The sequence below is a fragment of the Melospiza melodia genome, chromosome 24, assembly GCF_035770615.1.
Source record: "Melospiza melodia melodia isolate bMelMel2 chromosome 24, bMelMel2.pri, whole genome shotgun sequence".
Lineage (NCBI taxonomy): Eukaryota > Metazoa > Chordata > Aves > Passeriformes > Passerellidae > Melospiza > Melospiza melodia.
The window spans coordinates 5,304,286-5,327,642 of record NC_086217.1 but is presented as its reverse complement, the minus strand read 5'-3'; the positions used below and the strand labels follow the sequence as shown (position 1 = coordinate 5,327,642).

The 23,357-nt window shown below is 41.9% G+C and overlaps 1 protein-coding gene across 2 annotated transcripts in view; it reads left to right on the top strand.

The window, feature by feature from the left end:
* The window catches only part of OGFOD3 (2-oxoglutarate and iron dependent oxygenase domain containing 3), a 35,201-nt gene extending 11,844 nt beyond the window's left edge, over positions 1-23,357 (top strand). The window contains exons 6-10 of one of the 2 annotated variants that reach the window (XM_063176063.1): positions 506-562; positions 5,789-5,942; positions 13,216-13,339; positions 20,869-21,048; positions 21,227-23,357. In XM_063176063.1, the coding sequence (XP_063032133.1) occupies positions 506-562; positions 5,789-5,942; positions 13,216-13,339; positions 20,869-21,017 (484 nt within the window). In that variant the 3' untranslated portion in view covers positions 21,018-21,048; positions 21,227-23,357. Of the gene's footprint in view, positions 1-505; positions 563-5,788; positions 5,943-13,215; positions 13,340-20,868 lie in introns of both variants that reach the window. The other variant, XM_063176062.1, reaches the window with a different exon arrangement.

Sequence of the window (23,357 nt, the reverse complement as noted above, 5' to 3'; positions counted from 1 at the left end):
AGTGTCTCCAGCCCTGGGCTGGGATTAGTGAGGAGAAATTATGGAACTTGGCTGCATCCACCACAGTTTCCATGTCCACTTAAAGAGCTTTCCTGGCATGAAAAAGGATCTTTTATTGAACTGGGCACTTTGAAAGCTGCCATTATCTTTATTTTTATGTTCTTGCACTGGTTAATCATAGTATTTTTTCACAGTTATAGTTTAGTTTATTCAGTGGTGGAAGAAATCAAATAGCCTGAACCATTAAAAACTTGAATCCATGTGCTTATTTCATGATGTGGGAGGGGATTTTTTTAATGCCTGAGGAATGCCATTACCACTTGCAGCATTTCAATCCTTTAATCTTTTAGCATTTGATCTTTTTTGGACATCAAGCTCAAAAGCATTTGTAAGATTTTTTTTTTTTTATTTTGTCCTCACTTTTTGATTGAGGGTAAGGAGTTTTCTTGTTATTGCTCAGTATGATTCAGCAGCTCCTCTTTTAGACTGTTGTTTAACTTTTCAGGTACTTTGGGGACAAAATTCAAGACATCTTCACCGAAGAGGATTTTGCCTTATACAGGTAAAGATTTCCAGTAACTGTTGAATGAGCCACAAACCAGAACTTCTTATGGTTTTGAGTTTTTTGTGGAGTGCAGGCTGGGAGGGGATTGCCCTTTGCATTCATACACTGGATTTTGCAGCTCAAAATAGTAATATCTTAGTAATTTAGAGAACTAAATGACTCAAGGAAGAGAAGTAAAAGGATTTTTTGGTGACTGATAAACAACATCAGCCACGTCAGGACAGTTTTAGGGTGTGAATGTATTTAGGGTGATGGCAGCACCACACATTTCCCTCCTAGCAAGAAGAGCTGCTCCTCTGAGTTCTGTGGGGATTTGGGATGGAAAATCCTCATTTCCTCCTCTTTCACACATTATCCAAGGGGTTGTGTGAGATGAAAGACACAATTCTGGGCTAGTATTACATCAGGAATTGGGGTTTTTTTGAGGCAGAGTGTAGCAAAACATTAAAAATGGTAAAGCAGGAAGTGGAAGGACTTTAGATGATTCATGTTCTGGCTGGAGAAGCAGCCAGAGGATGAAATAACTCTATATAATGGAGCAGCTCTGGCATCTGATGCTCCCAGCTTTGCTGCAGCCCTGCTCATGCACTTAACAAACACAACAAAGCTAACGAGTTCCATGTGGCTGGGGAGGTGTGGGGCCAGAGTTTAGGAACAAGACTAGACACAATAATTTTTTGGTTATGCATTTCAGTTGGTTTCTTATAATTTAAAATGTCCCTGATTTGAATATTTGAACTTTTTTATTTTTTGGTCTTTTTTTTTTTTTTTTGCCTGTGTGAAGGAATCTGATCTCCCTCTAGTGGTGGAAGGAATGTTGAGTAGCCAAATGAGTTTATTAGTTTTATTAAAATAGTAATTAATGAATAAAATATTAAAATATTAATCACTTTAAGCTTATTTTTATTTAACAGCTCCTTTAAGATGTCATTGTCTTTATAGATGAACTTCTTTAAAATGTTTTTACTTCTGATCCCAATATTGCAAAAATTAGATGATTCCTTGATTATTATTGAACTTTAGATAATTTCTGTTTCACATGAACAGAAGCATTCAATTTTTCAATAATTTTATAACTTTATGCTGTGAGATGAGACAGCTGCTAGGGAATGTCACTATTCCATTGGGGTTTCATGCCAGTACAGGGGATGTTTCAGTGACTGGATGTGAAGCTAATACAAAATATATTATTAAATGATTCTGTTCCTATTAATGGCAGTGCTTTAGCATGGACTGTAGTACTTTATGGCCTTAATGAATGATTTTATGCTATTTTTGGGAGCATCTGTCTTCATTACTTCCCCTTCCCTACCAAGGTCACTTTAAAAATACACTCTTGGGAGAAATAACTGAATGTAATTCATGTCTAAGTATTACTGATTGCAACATAAGGAAACTGAGAAGGCATCCTGAGCCAGGGGCCTGATTTCTGAGCTGTCTCTGTCAAAATTACATTGCTTCAGACTCAATTATGGTTTCTAGGCTGATGCTTTAACCACCATCTGCCAAGCACATTACAGCAATCCCTCTTGTTGCACATAATAAATGAAATGTTTATTCAGGAAGGAGACCTTTAATCAGGGTGTTTGCTGGAAGGGGTGAGTTGAGCAGAAAACAGCACAATCAAAAGATTTATTCCCAAAACCTGACAGCTGATGAAGGCAGAGGACAGGAGGAGCAGGGAGGAGCTGTGGCTTTGCTTTGTGTGTGTGTTGTGTGTGTGATTGCTGTTAGAGGAGCCCTTTGCTTTGTCAGCTCCCTGGGCAGTGCTGACAGGTGGGATCATCTGGAGTTGTGTGCATTGAGCTCTGAGTGTTCCTGTCGCCATGGCTCAGTCACACTTTGCTCCTAACTGCATTTTTTGTGTTGGTCTGGCAGAGCCTGTGTCTCACAGAAACTTTTCAGTGGCACTTTCATCTCTTTGTGCTGCTGCTACATTAAACTGGCAGCTTGGCAAGCTGCAAACTTCCTTTCTTTCAAGTTGTGTGTTCCTTGAGCTTCCAACTATACTTCACTGGCTTTTTAAAAAATTGTCTTCCTCATCAAAAATTTTACGTTTTCTTCCTCACCAAAAATTTCTTCCTCTAACTCAAAACAGAGACTGATTGTGGTGGTGCTCACAGGGGTCTCAGGATGAGGGAAGAGATGAGAATGTTGACTCCATGTTTCAGAAGGCTTGATTTATTATTTTATGATATATATTATATTTAAACTGTACTAAAAGAATAGAAGAAAGGATTTCATCAGAAGGTTAGCAAGGAATAATAAAGGAATGGAATGATAATAAAATCTTGTGACTGACCAGAGAGTCTGACACAGCTGACTGTGACTGGCCATTAATTACAAACAACTCTATGAGACCAATCACAGATGCACCTGTTGCATTCCACAGCAGCAGATAATCATTGTTTACATTTTGTTCCTGAGGCCTCTCAGCTTCTCAGGAGGAAAAAAAAGGAAAGGATTTTTCATAAAAGATGTCTGTGACAACTGTTTTTACAGAATCTGGTGCTCATGTGCTCCTCTCAGGGAGTTCTGCTCTACCTTTTGGTATTTCCCATTGACTCAGTGCACATGGACAAGGGCTCCTGCTGACAGATGTGGGGGGAGCATGAATTTGGTGCTGAGCATTAATTTGGAGCATTCATTTGTTGACTGGAGGCTGTTCCAGGCCATTTCTTGCCCCTGAGAGCTCTATTATTGCATCTGCCAGGGTTCACCTCAGCAGCATGAATGAGACAAGAGTTGCTGTGCTTATGAAAATAAATGCTTCTCCAGCATGAAGAAATGTTTTCTTTGTAGCCATAATCCTCCAGAACTGTCCCAAGAGTTGTGAAGAGCCAAGAGCAGTGAGGGAAGGGAGGCTCCTGCTGCTGCTGGGTCACAGAGGCTGAGGGATCAGTGTGGCTCTCCCAGTTTTGGGCTCATTCATTCCTTTCTTCTGAGCTGAAATTTGGCTTCTCTTGTCACTTGGTTTAGACATGAAGGGCAATGCTTTTGTCCTTAAGTATTTTGCCAGTAGTTTGTGTTTGGAACAGCAAGGCAGGGAGGGGAATGAAAACCTGCAGTCATATTGATAAATGTTGAAATGGCCTGGCCAGCAGAAAACAGACTGTACAGAAGAATGTTTCTAGGCTAAAAAGTGACCTTATTCTATTTTTCAAAGCTGTATTTGTCATATTGAGTAGGACTTTGCATCCTGTTTGGTTTGTAAAACACACATTGTGCCCAAAACATTGCACATCAGTCTCCAAGAGGAGAGAAGCTTTAACAGAGCCTTATAAACAGCAGACAGCAAACCTTAACAGAAAGCTTTTAAAAGTGAAAAATTAATCATGCTGAAAGAAGAGGGAGGACTCTGCAGAGAGGACAACTGGAGGAATTCAGTTATGTCAAGACTGTGACTGCTTGGGAGGGGATTTATCCCTGGCTGCTGCAGGGGCCAGAATCAGCTGCTCTGCTGTTCGTGGCTCTGAATTCTTCAGCTGCCTTGTTCAAAGCTCTCCTTTCACAAAATGAATAATTGCATTTAATGCTTTCTGAGAGCCTTTCCTGCATCCTGCTCCTTGGAAAAAGCAGACAGCAAGATCAGCCTCCCACAGCATGAGAGGAAGGAGCTGTGGGTTCTTTCCTTTTGCAAACTCCACCACTATGTAGCACATGAAACCTCAGCTCCTGGAGCTGTATATATCCCTGAAAATCCCTCTGACTTCATTTGATACTTTTTACACTTCACTTGTAAAATAGCTTGAATTGACCCCTAAAAATGTAAAGAGAGACAGGTTAAAAAATGAAATCTGTGTGTGTTATTTCTGTTTCTTGTGAGGGACTAGGTGTGAACAGAATGAATATTTAGCATTTTTAAGTACTTGTGGATTTTAAGAGATGACTTTCACAGCCTTTAGACACACCACGGGTCTTGTTTTAATTCTGTCACTTCTTTTTTTCGTCAGCATTTAAGTTCCCTAGAGAAATACCTGGGAAAAACTTGTTGAAAGTTATGCTGAGTGGCGAAATTCAGTGGAAGATACAAACCTACTAATATAATTCCATGCACAACTTCAGAAATGCGTTTTCTCACATTTTCTTGTTTGTACACTGTAATTGTGTAATTGTGAAAGACATCTTTTAAAAAAGACATTCATTTAAAAGAATCTGGTAATAATACCAATACATATGTTGACCAAGAGCCCTGAATTTGATGGTGCCAGGAACTTCACCAATTGGTTTAAAAGTAATTAAAGGTTCTTCAGAGGCAACCCTTTTATGAAGGTACAACTTTACTTTTACCTGCTTTGGATTAAGAATATCTCTGTGAAAGCCTTTAATGTTCCAGCAGTTAACAAACAGTGGGATAGGTGTGGAAATACACAGGAAAACAGAAATTTTCAAACCTAGGCCACAGGAGACAAAATTTGTATCCCTTGATAGTCTGACAATTAAAAAAGAAACCCAAAGAAACAAACCCCAACCAAAATCCCTGGGAGGAGGTCCCTTTTCTTTCTCTCTTTTCTTTCTCTTTTCTCTTTCTCTTTCTCTCTTTTCTCTCTTTTCTCTCTTTTCTCTCTTTTCTCTTTCTCTTTCTCTTTCTCTTTTCTCTTTCTCTTTCTCTTTCTCTTTCTCTTTCTCTTTTCTCTCTCTCTTTCTCTCTCTCTTTTCTCTCTCTCTTTTCTCTCTCTCTTTTCTCTCTCTCTTTTCTCTCTCTCTTTTCTCTCTCTCTTTTCTCTCTCTCTTTTCTCTCTCTCTTTTCTCTCTCTCTTTTCTCTCTCTCCTCTCTCTCTCTTTTCTCTCTCTCTTTTCTCTCTCTCTTTTCTCTCTCTCTTTTCTCTCTCTCTTTTCTCTCTCTCTTTTCTCTCTCTCTTTTCTCTCTTTTCTCTCTCTCTTTTCTCTCTCTCTTTTCTCTCTCTCTTTCTCTCTCTCTTTTCTCTCTCTCTTTTCTCTCTCTCTTTTCTCTCTCTCTTTTCTCTCTCTCTTTTCTCTCTGTCTTTTCTCTCTCTCTTTTCTCTCTCTCTTTTCTCTCTCTCTTTTCTCTCTCTCTTTCCTCTCTCTCTTTCCTCTCTCTCTTTCCTCTCTCTCTTTTCTCTCTCTCCCTCTGTCTTCTCAGGCAAAATCAGACATGGCTGTGTGTTCCCACGTTTCTGAGCTGAGGATGAACAGTGAGTGATGAAGAGCACAGGAGCAGCAGGAGGGAGGTGGCACTGACACCCTGTGTGTTCGTTGCAGGGATGTGAGGCAGAGGATTCAGCAGAGGATTGCTCAGGTGTTTGGGATCAGCTCTTCTGCCTTGTACCTGACCAAGCCAACCTTCTTCTCCAGGATGAACAGCACAGGGGCCAAGACAACACATGATGAGTACTGGCACCCACACGTGGACAAGGTGAGGAGGGGCTGACATGGGATGCAAATATCTGTTATTATTATTATTAAATCACCTTGAAATCATTTTGCATCTAAACAATCCATCAAACAGGTTTGAAAACTGGTGCTTCAGGGGATGAACCTAATGGGAGATAAGTGAGTTTAAGAAACACAGGCTATTACATCCCATTCATTTTTATTTTCTCTAATTTAGCTTTGTTAGAATTAGTAAACTGTGAGAATGACTCGTCAGGAATCTCTTTTGTCAGAAACACTGATTAAAATGTCCTGAATTGCTCTTTCAGCCTGACCTAGAAGGAGCTGTTTCACAGTGGTCAGTTGGTCACTGTTGTTATTGATCTAAGGTTTAATATTTGTATTTCTGCTATATGTGAATTGAAGCATTTTGTGTTTCAGTGGGGATGTGGGACCTGGTACCCTCTTTCAATAATTTGGTGTTTTGATCCTTTTAACTGCACAGTCTAATTTCTAGGCTTACAGCTTAATACTTGGCATTTCTCAATGGACTTAAATTATTTGGTATTGAGTTTATTTCTGAGTTTCACTGAGTTCAAGCATTCTGTGCAGGACAGTAGAATACCAACAATGGAAGAATCAAAGAAAAGAAAAAAGCACCTCACAACCCAAAAAAAATCAACCCAAACAAACAAAAAACCATCTCCACAATACCCACATTTCATGCCTCCAGGATTTATAAATGAGTCACTCTGGAGTCAGGGATTACCCAGAATGGAACCAAAAAATAATCCCAGCAAAATCCAAGTTATTCCTTAGGGCTCAAGTCTGTAAGTGGGCAGTGTAGCTTGAAGTCTGTGACCTGAGACATGAAAAAATCAAACAGAAATATTCCTTGCCTGAAAGTATTTCCTGGGAAAAGCCAGTCTGAGGGAAGTGTCTTCTGTTGGTCACAGCATTGGTGTGAGTTCCTGTGTCCTTGTTCATGTGAGCAGAAGCAGATTAAATTTAGAAAATGTGGTGGTAGTGATGACACAGCTTATGTTTGGGAGCAGAAAGTCCTGCAGGGTGGAATCTGCCAGGTTTTGGGTGCCTCTGGTTTGAAGAGCTGTGATGTAACCAGTGAATAGGAATGGCTCTGGACCAGAGGTGTAGGGATGGTTTTGAAATCCAGATTGTTTTGGTAGGAAATGGCTGCAGGGAGCAAATTGTGCTGGTGGGGTTCACAGAAATTCCATCATGTCATGCTCAATTCCTGTGGGCTCTCTGCTTCCTTTTTCTGCCTCTCTTGGGGTCAGGATTGAAGGCACTTGAGATGATAGTTCACTTTCAGACCCAGGTGTTTGTTACTTCTTATCCATGTTACAGTCCCACAGCAGTGAGTTCTGCAGTCCTTCATTAGCAAGGCACAAAATGGCCAACTGTTTCTTGGTACAAGGTCTTTTAAGGCTCAACTATCCAATTAAGAAATGACACCTAAATTATTTTCCCTTTGAACCCAATAACTGATCACTTGAAGCCCTCAATGAGGACTTTTCTATCCAATTACAAAATACCACCCAAACCCAGGAAGAAGGTAAAGAACAACCTGTCTCCACCCTAAAACCTCCATTTGCTTCACATTTATTACTATATTATAAAATCCCAAACTCTTTAAGTTTTTCACCCTGTGATATTACACAGGGTGAAAACACTGTGTGTACACTCCCAACCAACTCCACACCTGTAATCCCAGTGCTATCACTCAATTTTGGAAGCCTTCTCCACAGCCTCGGGTCAAATGCAGTGTTCTCTTGTGAGTCTGTGCCTTTCAGCACAGAAAGTTTCAAATTCTCAGCATCCAGGGTTCCAACAAATTCCAGGAGATCCTTGGGAAGAAGGAAACTCGTGATTCTGCTTGTGTGAAGTGCAGTGAATTCATTGGTTCTTACAGTTTTTCCACAGTTTCAGAGAATCAGATTTGGCTGCCACAAGAGTGGCAAAAGCAGTATATTTCAACAGTTTATGCTTATTTTCTCCACTCTTTTATTTCAGCCCCCCAAAAAGCCTATTTTAGAATTCCAGACTCTGATTTATTACTATAGTGAGATTTGTGTCTGCCCAAGCCCTGCTTGCCAGAATTCTCTTTATTCTTCTCTGCATGTGTTTTGCATTGGGAAATGAATAAGGTGGTGGGATAACCTCTCAATTAAGTGTTCCCACCTAAATATCTCCTGTAATGTACAAGTTATTTTATCATTTACATGCAAATAAGTTTACATGAAGAGAATTTGTGGAAGCTGCTTTTCTGTCCTGTCATCCTGAGAATGCCTGGACATGATGGACAGCAGGCTGAATGTTTTCCTGGTTTTATCCTTCTCTTTTGTCCATGTTTTATTTATCTTGCAGGCTGTCTGTTCAGGGAGCAGATACATCAATTGATTTGTCTTGGCTTTTTCTAACCCATTTCCAGCTTCAGAAAAAAACCAAAACAAGAAGGAAAAATGCTCTCCTAGACTTGGAATGCATAATCTAGACCTTAGTGGTGTTCTGTACTGAATAATGGGGCTGTCTGATTTCTGACAGTGGTTGCAGTCAGTGATCTTGGAGATCTTTTACACAACCTAAATAATTCTGAGTCTGTGAAGAGAATTATCCCAGTTGGGGCAGTTTGCAAACACCTTGTTCATAATCATAAATAGTCTGAGAGAGGTTAATTAGGATGAAGTTGTGCAGCTTCCCAGGTTGCCTCCAGTGCAGTCAGCCTGGCTTGTACTTTACTTCCTCCAGCAAACTTTTCCACTTCCAGACTGCAGTTGAAAGCAAGGAAAAAAACCAAATTTCTATTGATCTGAGGTAAAAAATTCTTCCCAGCAAAGAGTAGTAGAGTTCTTATGTGGCCTCCACAGCAAGTGTGAATGCTGGGAAGTAGAAGAAAGATCAATAAAACTTGCCAGCTTTTTGGATGCTTTTGTCTTGGATCATTATTTGTGCTTTCCCCTTGGAACAAAACAATTCACTTCAGGTATTTGTGCATGATTTAACAGTGAAGGTTATTCCTAGAAGACATCACAGTTTTTTCCTTGCCTCCTTCCAGAAGAAAGGTAAAATGGAGCCTTAGCAAAAAGATTTCACTATATTTTCTGTTTCAGAGTGACATTGTTGTTAAAAAGATGTGGCTTCTTAGAACATATGAAAACCCCTCTTGCCTTTTCCCTGATGTTGCTGAGTCTACTGCAATTAGATTTCTCAATCTGAATCTCCCTGAAGACTTTTAACAGCATAATGGAGTAGTACAAATTTATTTTGTTTATCTGAGGCTTTGTTTTTTTCCCTCCTAAAATTTCCTTGGTTTGTGGTTACATAGGAATGGAAACCCTGAAATCACCCAAATGTCTCATTTAATCTTGTTGAATTTATAAGCCTCTAAGTCAAATGAAGATAGTGTTGTTTTAAGATGTGGAGTTTCATCTTGGATGGAATTTGTTTGGAGCTGAGGCTCCAAATGTCAAACACCTGATTTATAATGGGGTTGCTGTTGCACACTTCACACTGTCAGCACTGCAGCCTTCCACCATTCTCTGGGGGAATTTGGAGATTTGTGCACTCCCCTGCCTGGGCACAGATCCTCCCATCCTTCACAGAACTGTCAGGCTCTGCCATAAGATGGTTTTGGGTTTGTTTTCCTTGAATTTCTTCTATCAGAGCTAGTCCAGCACTTCAGTGCACATTTCCCAAAATTTCTTCTGTTTTTTTTTAGCCTAAACATGTCCATGATCACTTTATAGCTATTCTTGTTCTTTCTCCCCAGTTCTACATCCTCCCACCCCCCATGCATGTATGGGTAGGAATCATATCCCTTTCCAGCCTTTATTTCTCTGAGCTGAACAAGCCAAACCTAATTATTCTAATTATTTATCCTTACCTGCAATGTGCTCTCCATGTCCCCAACCCTCCCCTGTACTTGCAGCCCTCTCTGGCACTGAGAGTAGCTGCTGTCTCTTCTAGCAGACTTTTCACCTTTCTTTTCTTCCCCTACATTTAATAAAACACATCAAAAGATCCCATTTCTACCCTGGGACAGCATCATTTCTGAAAATTGAGGAGGTTGATTGTCATTTCTGCTCAAAGCCATCACCTCAGCTCACCTAGAGCCCCTTGCAATTCAGAGATGTGCTCTTTGCTCTTTTGTTGTCTAATAGACACTGCCAACAACAGCACACTGGAAGGGCTATCAGGGTTATTCTGGGGCTTATCTACACAGAATTAGGTGAAAGCTTACAGGAAAAGAGAAGTTTTGACTCTTTTTCTGCAATGCTGATTGCAAAAAGTGAATTTTCTTCTGCGCTGGAAAGCAGAGGATGCTGTCCTAAATCTCCTCAGGAACTGCAGACCTCTTGCATGATCCTACAACTGTTTAGTTGCATAGAAATGTGTCACTCAAAAAAACCCACTGCAAAATGGGGCTGGCTAATCCTGGCAATTAGTTCTATTTATAAAATAGCCTTTAAAGAAGACTATTATTTATTATTTATTTATTTATTTAAATATACTCATTATGAGCATTTACCATTAAATATTATCTGTGTTTGACTTTTTGGATAAGGACAATTAGGTGAAGGCTTAGAGGAAAGAGAAGTTTTGACTCTTTTTCTGCATGCTAGACCAATGCTGATTGCAAAAAGTGAATTTTCTTCTGCACTGGAAAGCAGAGGATGCTGTCCTAAATCTCAGGAACTGCAGACCTCTTCTATAATCCTACAACTGTTTAGTTGCATAGAAATGTGTCCCTCAAAAAAACCCACTGCAAAATGGGGCTGGCTAATCCTGGCAATTAGTTCTATTTATAATAATGAATAGCTTTTAAAGAAGTGTCACGTAAATATCATTATGAGCATCTACCATTAAATATTATCTGTGTTTGACTTTTTGAATAAGGAGTGTTCAAAATAGCACACTAACCATATGACATAGCAGGCTGAATGGAATTATCTGCATTTTTTTCTCTTGTGTTGTTTACAAGGAGCTGTAGAAATTTGATTTGGAGCTGTGTGGCTTTTAGTGACAGCTTCCCTCATATAGTTTGATCTTTTGGTTCAATTATTAATCTGTCTGGTACTGGAAATCATTGCCAGGGTAACAAATATATTTGATATACATGGAGAGACTTGTAGCATTATAAGTAACTGAGTTTAATTTAATGCTTGCTTTCCATAGTGTTGCATTTCTCAGGCCTGGTTGCTTTCTGAGAGTGAGTAATGAATAAGGACAGGAAGAGCAAAGCCATTTTCTCTTGCACACTTCATTCCCCAAATTAGTCATCTCTAGCAATCAGGTGTGTTTGGTTAGGCTAAAATGGTTGGTTCTTAGAAGTTCTTAGAAGTTTAGAATTGGTAAGACCACCTTGGAGAGTGCACTGGAGGAGCAAAGATTGCTGCTCCCCTGAAGAGTTGATAAAAACAGTTCTAATGCATTAAATTTGGAGCTATGAGTTGAATGAACTTCTGCACTGGCTGGAGCCTTCCTTAAATCGATTGGAAGTTTCTGTCACCAGGACAGTGAAATGGAAAATGGCTCTGCAAAGCTGATTTGCATGGGAAGGGCTTTAGAGTGGCTGCTCTGAGGTGCTGCACTTGCTCATTAATTCCCATTTATTGCCTTGTATTGCTACCAGGGTCTGGAAAAATATGGAGAGAAGGGGATCACTGTAATATTTCTCTCATTTTTGTGGTTTGGCTTTTTTCCTCTGAGGCCTTATGGTCAAAATAATAACATGAGTATGAATGGAAATGTCTTCCTCTTCCATCTGCTGTTATGTTCTCTCTGGTCCTGCCCTTACAGAAAAAATGTGTACAACTGCTCCTGAGCCAAAATTTAACTGGCACTAATGAGTATAACTTGAAACATGACTGAAAATATTTAGAAAACTTCTAAGTTTGGAAGTAGCACCTACCTCTGACAGTCACCAGGTCAGTCAAAACACTCTGCAAATTCTGTGTATTTATACAGTGCTACTGTGCTGCACATTTCACTGCTTGACAGTGTAATGCTGAACTTTTGAGTTGAGATGCACAAAGAAATTGGAGAACCCAGCCATTGATTTCAAGTATTTTTTTAATTGCTGGTGACATGTAGATATGAAAGGAAATATTTCCACAATCAGCTAAAGTCAATGTTAAATATTTAGATAGCTTCACTCTCAGTATTAGTATGTAGTATTTATTTTCTCAGTGTACATATCAACCAAAAATAATGCTTTAAAAGGAAGGAAAAAATCACCTTGATGTACTTAAAAGTGGGATGTTTGGTCTGTAGGCTGAGAAGAAGCAGAGACTTCCAAAGTTCAGTTTGAAGGGTTTTTGTCACCATCATATTTTCTGGAAAAATCCCTTCACCAGGATATCTCTCTTGAGAAGCCTCAGAGAAAAAGGAAAACAATATTATCTCATTTGCTTCTCCTGTGTTTTGCTGCTTTGGAATGTGGTTTGGGAGATTGTTTACCCACAGGTGATTGTTTCACTGGTTTCATGTGAATTGTTTTTATTTATTGGCCAGTCAGGGCCAAGCTCTGTCAGACTCTCTGGAGAGAGTCATGAGTTTTCATTATTATCTTTTAGCCTTGTGTCTGTATCCTTTCTGTATTCTTTAGTATAGTATTCTTTTAGTATAGTATTCTTTTATTTAATATAGATGATAAAATAATAAATTAGCCTTCTGATATCAGTGGAGTCAGATGCATCATTCCTCCCTCCAATGGTGGTCTCAGAAAATACAGCAGGTTTTAAACAAAACCTGTATGAAAAAGAGTAGAAGCTCCCTCAACAAATTATATTTACTTGGAAGTTCTGATTTACTGTGAATCTCCTGTGTGATAGTGGTGAAAAAATAGCAGTGAGGTATCCAGAAACCTTATACCCAAGATTAATCATGGGTGGAAATCATTAATCAAGTGTTGTTCTTCTGCATATTAACCTCCTGGTGAAATTTTATCTTGGAATAGCAGAAATCCTGACTTTTTGATACTGTGCACTTCTGACACTGTTGTTTTTTGCTCTTGAATGATGGAAATCAATTCATCACTTCTCTAATGATGGAAACTGTAACAATAGAATTAATAAACATGACATGCTAGTCTTGCAGTGTTACAAGAGAATAGACTAATAAACACAGATAATCCCTAGAAAAAGGTGTTCTTGGTTTCAAAGACCCCTTTATTAAATACAAGAAAAAACTGAGAATCAGCAAAACCCACCAGATCCATCTGCTCAATTAGCCATGCTCTGCAGAGATAAGATCAAGAATTTGGTAAATTTTGGTAATTTTGGCTTCCCCCACAGGTGACTTATGGCTCTTTTGACTACACTTCTCTGCTCTATCTCTCTGACTACTCCAAAGACTTCGGGGGTGGACGTTTCGTGTTCATGGATGCAGATTCCAACAAGACAGTGGAGCCCCGAGCAGGTACGAGCCAGGCTGGCTGCAGCTTCTGCCATTTATTGACTTTTCTGGCTGGCAGCTGCTGTGGGGACTGGGTTTGTGGCAGCAGGAATAACGTGGGGTAGTGGAGCATGCTGTGGTCAGGTTGATGACATCAAAATAAAGATTAGAGCAGGTTAAAATACAGCCACAGTTTGTAACGTGTGGTGTTAAACCACCAGAAGTGACTTCCTGGGAAGATGTAGGGCTTAGAAGAGGTGGCCAGTTCTGACATTCTGACAGCTTAGCAGGTGGGAAATAGTAATAATAGTAATAATTTTAGATTCTTAGCTTTAAGACATTTACAGCATAGTGTAGCTAAAGCTGATAGGCCAAGAAACACTTATAGTATATTAGGAAATAGTTTGCTTCTGATTGTGATAGCATGAATTATAATACCTGTATTGTCTCACCCTTCTCAAGAGACTGAAAATAGAATAAAAGGTTCAAAACACCTCTCAGTTGCCCCATCTCTGAGTCAAAATGAGTTTAGTCTGACAACTGTGCAGCAAGAGCAGAGCTAACTGTCACTGCAGCAAATCCAAATTAAAGCAATTTATTTTACACTGGCCTGAAATTCCATTGCTGCTCAAGGTGGGGGCTTAAAATACCCTGTAATGGCTGGGGGTGGGTGTGAAGGTGATGGATTGTCACAGCTCTGCTGGAGCATGGTGAACCAGGATTACTTGGCTATAAATCCATCCCTGCTTCCAGGAGGTCTGACAGGGATGAGCCTTCTGATGGCTGTCAGTTATAAATAAATAAAAAACCTTTCAGGCTGGTTTGAGATTTTTTTAATATGTGGATAATTTGAAACTAGAATTACTCTGGGGCTGCCTAGAGAGGAGCTCAGCCTCAGCTCATCTGTCTGGCAGGTGAGTGTTGAGCTTCCAGCAGTGTTACCTTTCATAATGCAAGATCAGCCACACTGCTGCAGGGAAGAAGAAAAAATGGGCAACTTTATATTCCTGTTCTGTTCTGTCTTTTTTTCTTTTCCAAGGCAGAAAAGATGGAAATTTACTCATTTAAAGAGCCTCAGTAATTGTCTGCTGACAGTTGTTACCCCAAGCAGAGCTGACTTCAGATTGTTGCTGCCTGCAGATTGGGATGGGTGTTCTTTGAATTCTGGATCACAGTGATGCTGCTTTAGATTAACTCTGAGATCACCTGGGTTTGCCAGCAAGAACTGTGTGTTTGATTATTTTGTCTTTTATGATTGGAAGTAAACCCTAAACTGAAAGCTTCATGTTTTGCAAAATGCTGCTGCCAGTATTTTGAAAGGGAACACATTAAACTATTTTTCAGATGCAATTCTAAGATTACCAAATCTCTATAGCTGTAGATATCACAACTGAATTCTAGGTGTGTGAGGAGAGCTGTCTCAGCCTGGCTGCAGTGTGCAACATGCCCCTGACTTAATTTCCTAAAGTCTGTAACTGTGAAATTGCTTCCATTCAGCCCCATCTATTCATTTTCAGGTTTTCTGCTGCAAGGTCTTTGCTCTTGATGTTGTTTTGGGGGAAGAAGGGGAAGCTGATGAAATCCAGAATTTTCTTTTTGGCTGTCCCTTTGCCAGGGGCGTGTATGGGCAGTGAAACAAAGCAATGCACAAATATCCCTCGTGGACACAGGAGAAAATTAATTACACTTTTCTAACACATCTCTGTTCTCACAGTTGTCAGGGGCTCCTCTGATTGTGTCACAGCCTCTGGTGCACAATCCCCACTGACATCCTGTGAGCAAAGCAGAAAAGCTTTGAGAGGTGAAGCACAATGTGAAGGCATTTGCACTTATTTTTCCTCTTGCTGATAAAATGTGTTTTGTGAAGGAATGACCCCAGGCTGTTTTCTGTTGCTGGAACAAGTTGATGTATTTTTCATGTTCGTAATGTTGCTCTGCAATGTTTTTTCTCTCCTTCTGTCTTTTTGGCTTTTCTTTGTTTGTTTTGTTTTACGCTTCTTTTGATCCTTTGTGCTTCTCTTGCCACTCCAGCTCCACTTTTAAAACCACATGTTGATGAGCTTTCATGCTTCTCTTTTAGGAGCTCCAGGCTTTTCTAGGGATGACTGTCATAATCACTGGTTCAGTTTTCATGCTTGACAACTAATTTACTTTTCTATATTGCTAATGCCACTGCACTCCTAAAAGCTGGCACTTGCCTCACACTTAGCCTGCATTTTTGGGGACCTGATTCTGAGAGCCAAAATGAGCAGGTTTCTTTTTCTGTGAGCAGCAATTTGTCCAAGTGTCAGTGGGGAGCAGAAAGGCATTGTTAGTGATGCAGCAGAGCAGAAAAGCAGCAGTTGGAAATCCAAGAAAAAGCAGTTAAAGCATTGTGGGATGTCCTGTGTTTGAAATGCTGCCTGGGCAGGTCCCACTGCTGCTGCAGATGCATTTGCAGCACTGCTCTGGTGAGGATCAGGGAGAACTGTTCTGTCAGCAGTGGAGCCTAAATTAAAATGCTTTTCACTTCCCTCAGTGGACATCACTTGCACATTACCTAAGAAGTCTCTAAGTCCTGACTCTCACATAGTTCACTGAACAACTCTCTAATTTATAGGATGATCTTTAACATCCTCTAGTTTGGTTGTTAGCAAACATTAGCTTTAAGAAGGAATTGTGATTTATTAACATTGAGGCTCTTCAGATTATTTTTTTTAACAGAAATGAGCAAGTCAGCACCAGTTAAGTGTACAGACCTTTGGCTAATTCATAACCAGACATGGCATGAAGGAACACATCTTTCTTGTGTTCTGATGGGCTTCAGAAGTGAATATTTGTCTTTTGACATCAGTCAGAACCTCTCTCTGCTACAAGAAACTCACTGTACCATGAGGAAGAAAACTCTTAGTGCCAAGGGAAATACAACTTTGAAAAGAATTTTTTTTGTGACAAAGAAACAGATCTAAAGTAGAATCTGTTCCTTTAAAATATACATGGAAATTCTGTTTCCAAAATCGTCATACTGGGATTTTTCCACCTCTTTGCACCAGGATTGGCTCAGTTTGAGAGACTGTAAGAACCAGAGCAACATTTTGAAAATTAAGCCCTTCAAAACAGAGCCCTTTCAATATTAACTCTTCTTGCTGGTCTGAGACATGTTTTAGTAATCTGCAAGATATAAGGAGGAATAAGAATAAATGGCAAATATCAAGGCTTTCCTTTTTCAATCACAAAATTGGTATTCTTTCTTCTGCTGCTAAACTTGTCAGTGTTTAAAGTTTCACATTTTAAAATTTCATTATTTTGCAGAGTCTTGTATGAATTTGGGGTCTGGCAACATTAGTCAGGTCCCAGACTTCACTTGATCATCAAGTGTAGATGAAACTGCTGTTGGAATGAAATCCCAGTTCTGGTTCTGTGTTCTTTATTTGCATGTGCATTTCTTGGTTTGAAGGTCAGCTTTGCTGCACTTCTTTTCAACTTACAAGGCAATTTGTTCTTCATACAAGTAATTTATTATACAAAGGCAACAGGAAAGATCACAATCACTTCTGTGTGTTGCTGGGAGAAACTAATTTGTGGGGCAAAATGAATTCTGTACGTTGGAGAGTGCAGTGTGACTCTTTAATCTCAAACTTATCTGGAACTGTAAAATATTTGATTTGAAGGTATAAGATATTTGGGAACCCAAATATCCCATACAAACAATCTCATCTTCCTCTGTATTCAATCCACATCCTCCAGATTCAGTCTAGCTCATGATAATCTGCCAATTCCAGCTTCACTTTTGCTCCAATCAGTAAAAAACTGCAGCACATCTTGAAGTTAAATCAATATCAGCTGAAAGCTGAGAATAATTTTTAAAACATCATAGAAGTAGCTATCAGTCCTGGTGAGGAACAAATGGAGGCAGCATTAGCAGCTGCAGTAAGCACCAGCCATGCAGAGGATAGCAATTCTTAGTGATTTGCAAAACATAACACAAATTGTGCCAGGGACTGGTGAGGTGATTGCAGAGAGTGGTAGGAAAAGGAGAATCTGTTGCAGTCCAGGTTCCTTTTGTGGGATTTGCTTAAAGCACTTAAATTCTCCCAATTCATCATTTTAAAATAAATAATTGACTTACTTAAATAAATTTTATTGTGTGCTTGCAGAAAACATTATTACCAGTTTATTTGCCTAATGATGTGATGGGGTTTCTTGGACACTACATGAGAATGAATTGGTGATTAATCCTAAACAGATGCAGAGGATGAGAAGACAACTGTTGTGCATTTTCCCTGGCAGTGCTCCTGTCTGGCTGTCACTCAGCAGCTGAGATGCAGCTTTTCCTTCTTTCCTGAGGAACATTTAGAGCTGATAAATGTTAGGCAGAGAGTGGAAGCTGTCAGTGCATGAGATGAAAGATCTGTGGTGCCAAATAAACTGTTCCTCCTTCCCTTTCACCAGACAGAGCAGTTGCTTCAGAGAATTCACAGAATGGCAGGGTTGATAGAGACCTTCAAGAATTCACAGAATCACTGGGTTGGAAGAGACCTTCAAGACCATCGAGTCCAACCCAGCCCCAACCCCTCACCCAAACCCTGGCACCCAGTGCCACATCCAGGCTTTGTTAAACACACCCAGGAATGGAGACTTTTCCTGGGCATCCATTCCAGAACTTTATCTCCCTTTCTGTAAAACGCTTTTTCCTAATATCCAACCTGTATCTCCCTTGGCACAGCTTGAGGCTGTGTGCTCTGGTTGTGTCAGTGCTGCTGCAGACAGAGCCCAGCCCCAGCTGAGCACAGGCACCTTTCAGGAGCTGTGAGAGTGATGGGGGCACCCCTGAGTCTCCTTTTCTCCAGGCTGAGCACCCCCAGCTCCCTTCCCCAGTGTTCCCAGTGCCCCCCAGCCATGGGCAGTGCATGGGGCTGAGACCCTTCCCATTCCCCCAGCCCTTCTTTGCCTCCCTTCCATGGAGGAGAGCAGGGACACAGATGGAATGGGAATTAGTAAATTAACATTCTCTACCCTCTCTTTCAACATTTGTACTGGTAAAAGTAATGTACTGTGGAAAGAGCGTGCTTCTGCTTCAAAAATATTGTAAAGGAAGTAAGTTTAAGAGAAATTCTTCCCAAGTGAGGAAAAAGCATCTTTGACTATATAGCCTTGTTCAGTTACCCAGAGACCCCAGTTGATGCATATGGGAGCACACTGATACCATATATATGAAGACATATTTATTAAAGAAAAAACTTTAAAAGACATTCAGTATAGCAAAAAAAAAAATTCTGTTTAACTGGCTTAACACACTGAACCTTATCTAGCTGTGAATTACTACTACTTCTAGTCAGAGATCAAACAAAACAGCTTGAAAGTCAGTTTAAGGCAAAGCTTTGGGTGAGCAGGTGAGGGACCAATAATAATAATGTACTTTAATGAAGTTGAAATATGGTTTAAAAGGGGGAAAAAAGTCGTGACACAGGGGATTTGTATGGAATCCTTGAGGGCAGCACTGTTCATGGCAGCACTGGTGGGACAGGAGCACGATGCCTTCATTTAGTTTTTCATCCAGAAAAGCAGGACAGTGAGGTGGGAATGAGCTGTGCCCACAAATGGATCTGTTCTCTCCATGTCTGACTTCACCCATTATTGAGCTGCAGGCACAGAAGGGATGAAATTGCTGTGAAAGACTCTGAAGATTAGATGTGAGCTGCAGCTGAACATGAAAGGGACTCAGGATTAGTGGGGAAACCCAGCCCCATAAAGCCAGTCCAGGTTTGTCCAAATCCCCCCTGGGTGCTGCTCAGGAGCATGCAAACAAAGGAACTTCTGGATCTTTGGGGTCCTTTTAGAAGAGAAACCCAGTGATGTGCCTGGTGCCCACTGCAGCCATGGAGGTGGGGTAAGGGTTAGAATGGCTCATGTTGTTGTTGTGCAGACTTCAGGCAGGCTCCAGCTTTCAAACAAACTGGAATTTGAGCAGTGGAGAGAAAGCCTGAGCAGGAAAACCTCATGCTGTTGAGGTGAGGGAGCTGTGCAGGTGAGAAATTTTGGCTTCCTTGGGAGAACTGGAGCAGTCCTACAGAGCCACATCAGTTCAGAGTTACCTGTGGACATCAAACATCAAACCTGTACATTCTCAGAAGAGTTAATTCATGTGGGAATGCAGAGGGCTCCATTCTGCTGTCTCACTGAGGGGGATGGCAGTGTGCTCTGCTGTCAGCATCAAAGTCACTGCATTTCCATCTCACCTGGTGCCACCTGAGGCCCACAGTGTCCCCATGCAGGGTGGTGATGGTCAAGGCTTTGGGCAGGCACACCCCTGAGCACTTGTATCTATAAAAAAGAACTGCCAAGCCCATGCATGGATGGAGTGGCTCTTCCTAAGGAAAGTGAATTTGGGCATGGCTGATGTGTGACTTTGTGACCTGAGTGGGAGTGATCAGAGCAGGCACAGAAAGTGATAGCAAACACTTGGTGCAATGCTGACATCTGCCACAGCTGCTTGGAACCTGCTGAGGTTTTGTCTCTGAAGGCTTTTTGCCACCTCTGTGGTGCTTCCTCCTCCTTTGGTTCAAAATCAGAGCCAGGTCTAGAAGGGAGGAAATCAGTTCACTTTGCTGACAGTCACTAAAGTTGCACTTCTTTGGTTTTAATTGAGGCAGCTAAGAACTGGCTGCCATGTTCTTGGCTTTTATAAAGTAGCTTTGGGTGGGATTTTGTGGCAGCAGCTCTCTGGCCACAGAGAGAAACACAAAACTTTCCCAGGCATTGCCTGACAAAGTCTGTGAGAAGATCAGAGAAAGGAAAGGGAAACAATTCTTATCCTAACTTGCTGCACCTGTTGTTGTGAACATGTGGAATGTGTTATGGAGATTTGTGTACCAAAGGGTGGTTTCTTAATTAGCTACTGGTGATTTGATTGGAGGACCAATCAAGTCTACCTGTGTCATAACTGTCTATAAAAGCACTGGGTTTCTTAATTAAGAGAGAGATTGATCAGAGCCTTCTATGAATCAATGCTAATTATTACCCACTGTGATGAAAGGATTGCATGTCCAGCTTTGTGGCACCAAGGATTGATGTATGTTTGAAAGGGTTAAAAGCTGTCAGAGTGCAATGTAAGCTCGTAGCATGAAGGATGAATATGTTTGAAAGGGTTAAAAGCTGTTAGTGCAGTGTAAGCTCATAGGATGAAGGATTCATGTATGTTTGAAAGGGTTAAAAGCTGTCAGAGTGCAGTGTAAACTCATAGCATGAAGGGTTAGTGTATGAAGCTCATGGTATGAAAGATTCATTTATATTTGAAAGTGTAAAAAGGTGTCAGAATGCAGTGTAAGCTCATAGCATGAAGGGTTAATGTACGTTTGAAAGGGTTAAAAGCTGTCAGAGTGCAATATGAGCTCATAGAATGAAGGATTGATGTGTGTTTTAAAGGGTAAAAAGCTTTCAGAGTGCAGTGTGAGCTGCACAGTTTGTCTGTGATCACCTCTGGGCTCCCGGCTCACTGGAGAGCAGCAGAGCAGTGGAGGGAGAGCTGCAGCTTTGGCAAACTCCACTGAAGGGTTAAATGTTTGTCTTTGCAGGCCGGGTGTCGTTCTTCACCTCGGGCTCGGAGAACCTGCACCGGGTGGAGAGGGTGCAGTGGGGCACTCGCTTTGCCATCACCATCTCCTTCAGCTGTGACCCCCAGCACGGCATCGGGGACCCCGGGGTGGCAGGGCACCATCCCTGAGTGCCCTGCAGGGACAGACCCCGGGGTGACACCACACCCCTGAGTGCCCTGCAGGGACAGACCCTGGGGTGACAGAGCACCATCCCTTAGGGCCCTGCAGGGACAGACCCCGGGGTGACACCACACCCCTGAGTGCCCTGCAGGGACAGACCCCGGGGTGACAGCCACCATCCCTGAGTGCCCTGCAGGGACAGACCCTGGGGTGGCAGGGCACCATCCCTGAGTGCCCTGCAGGGACAGACCCCGGGGTGACAGCCACCATCCCTGAGTGCCCTGCAGGGACAGACCCTGGGGTGACAGAGCACCATCCCTGAGTGCCCTGCAGGGACAGACCCCGGGGTCACAGCCACCATCCCTGAGTGCCCTGCAGGGACAGACCCCGGGGTCACAGCCACCATCCCTGAGTGCCCTGCAGGGACAGACCCTGGGGTGACAGAGCACCATCCCTTAGGGCCCTGCAGGGACAGACCCCGGGGTGACAGGGCACCATCCCTGAGTGCCCTGCAGGGACAGACCCTGGGGTGGCAGGGCACCATCCCTGAGTGCCCTGCAGGGACAGACCCCGGGGTGACACCACACCCCTGAGTGCCCTGCAGGGACAGACCCCGGGGTGACAGCCACCATCCCTGAGTGCCCTGCAGGGACAGATCCCGGGGTCACAGCCACCATCCCTGAGTGCCCTGCAGGGACAGACCCCGGGGTGGCAGGGCACCATCCCTGAGTGCCCTGCAGGGACAGACCCCGGGGTGACAGAGCACCATCCCTTAGGGCCCTGCAGGGACAGACCCCGGGGTGACAGCCACCATCCCTGAGTGCCCTGCAGGGACAGACCCCGGGGTGACAGCCACCATCCCTGAGTGCCCTGCAGGGACAGACCCCGGGGTCACACCACACCCCTGAGTGCCCTGCAGGGACAGACCCCGGGGTCACAGCCACCATCCCTGAGTGCCCTGCAGGGACAGACCCTGGGGTCACACCACACCCCTGAGTGCCCTGCACAGCAGCTCTGCATGACAGCAACCTGCAAGAAGAGAGGAGAAAGCAGCTCTCTGAACCTCACATGCAATCAGAACTGCCCAGCTCTGGGAACAGCTGTCACACATTTTGATTTCACAGCTCCTTTTCCATAAATATTGCAAATGGTGGCTCAAGGACCATCCTGAATTTGATGCATTCTGAAAATGGTTTGACTTCAAATGCCATGGGGACAGGCTGCAAAGAAGAGAGAATGGGCTCCACAAAAAGAGAGAATGGACTCCACAAAGAAGAGAGGATGGGCTCCACAAAGAAGAGAGGATGGACTCCACAAAGAAGAGAGGATGGACTCCACAAAGAAGCAAGAATGGGTTCCACAAACAAGAGGGAATGGGCTCCACAGAGAAGTAAGAATGGGTTCCACAAAGAAGCGAAAGTGGGTTCTTCGATTTTTTAATATTTTAAAAAAATCCTTCAGTTTGAAAGATACAAACAATCTTTGGGCCATGCCTTGCTGTGACTCCCAGGCTGCTGTTACCTGTTCACTTCTTTGGTCTCCTCATTACTAATGTGGTGTAGAAGGTCTGACCTCAGTGAATTGAGCCTCAGTTAATTGAGACCTGAGTTAATTGAATGTTACTGTCTAGAGCACACCTTCTGTTGAGAGGGATGGATTCTCTGAGTGTGGCATCAGTGGGGAATACCCTGAGCCTTGAACTTTTTTAAAAATGTAATTACTACTGATTCATAATTCAGGAAGTCTCTCAGTAGCTATTTTTTGATTTCTCTTTTCCGGTTTAGTAAGAAGACTTTTTTTGTTAATGAGAATCCTGAATATTAAATTGCAGGTTCTTCCAAGAGGAGCTGTGTGCAAACTCATGCATAATCCTGCCGAATACTTTAAGGTTTTTACTGCAGAGATTTCTGTGGGTCAGGAGGTTGATAAATAAATGGTAGAAAAACCTATTTTCTTTTCAATCAAACTCTGAAATAACCACATTGATCTGGTTTATTACCTGGATGTATAATTTCTGGATGTATAATTTCTGTGAAACACTGAAAATCCGGGAATGTGCTTTGATTTTTTTTTAATTTTATGCAAACGGTTTGGACTTTATAATGTAACCTTTTGTGGAAATAATAAATACAGGGGGGAATTACACTGAAAATCAATATAAAGAGGAGTGAGAGGACACTTGGACTTGTGAGGGCTCTCATTGGGCACACCAGCAAGATTAATCCTCTGTAATTTCATTTCTTTGTTCTGAATCTTAAAAACTCTTCCTTGTCTGTACTAACAAGGGAGAATTGTTAAATTGTCTGAATGTAAGGAAATATTAAAGTCACTTGGGTTTCATATTGAAA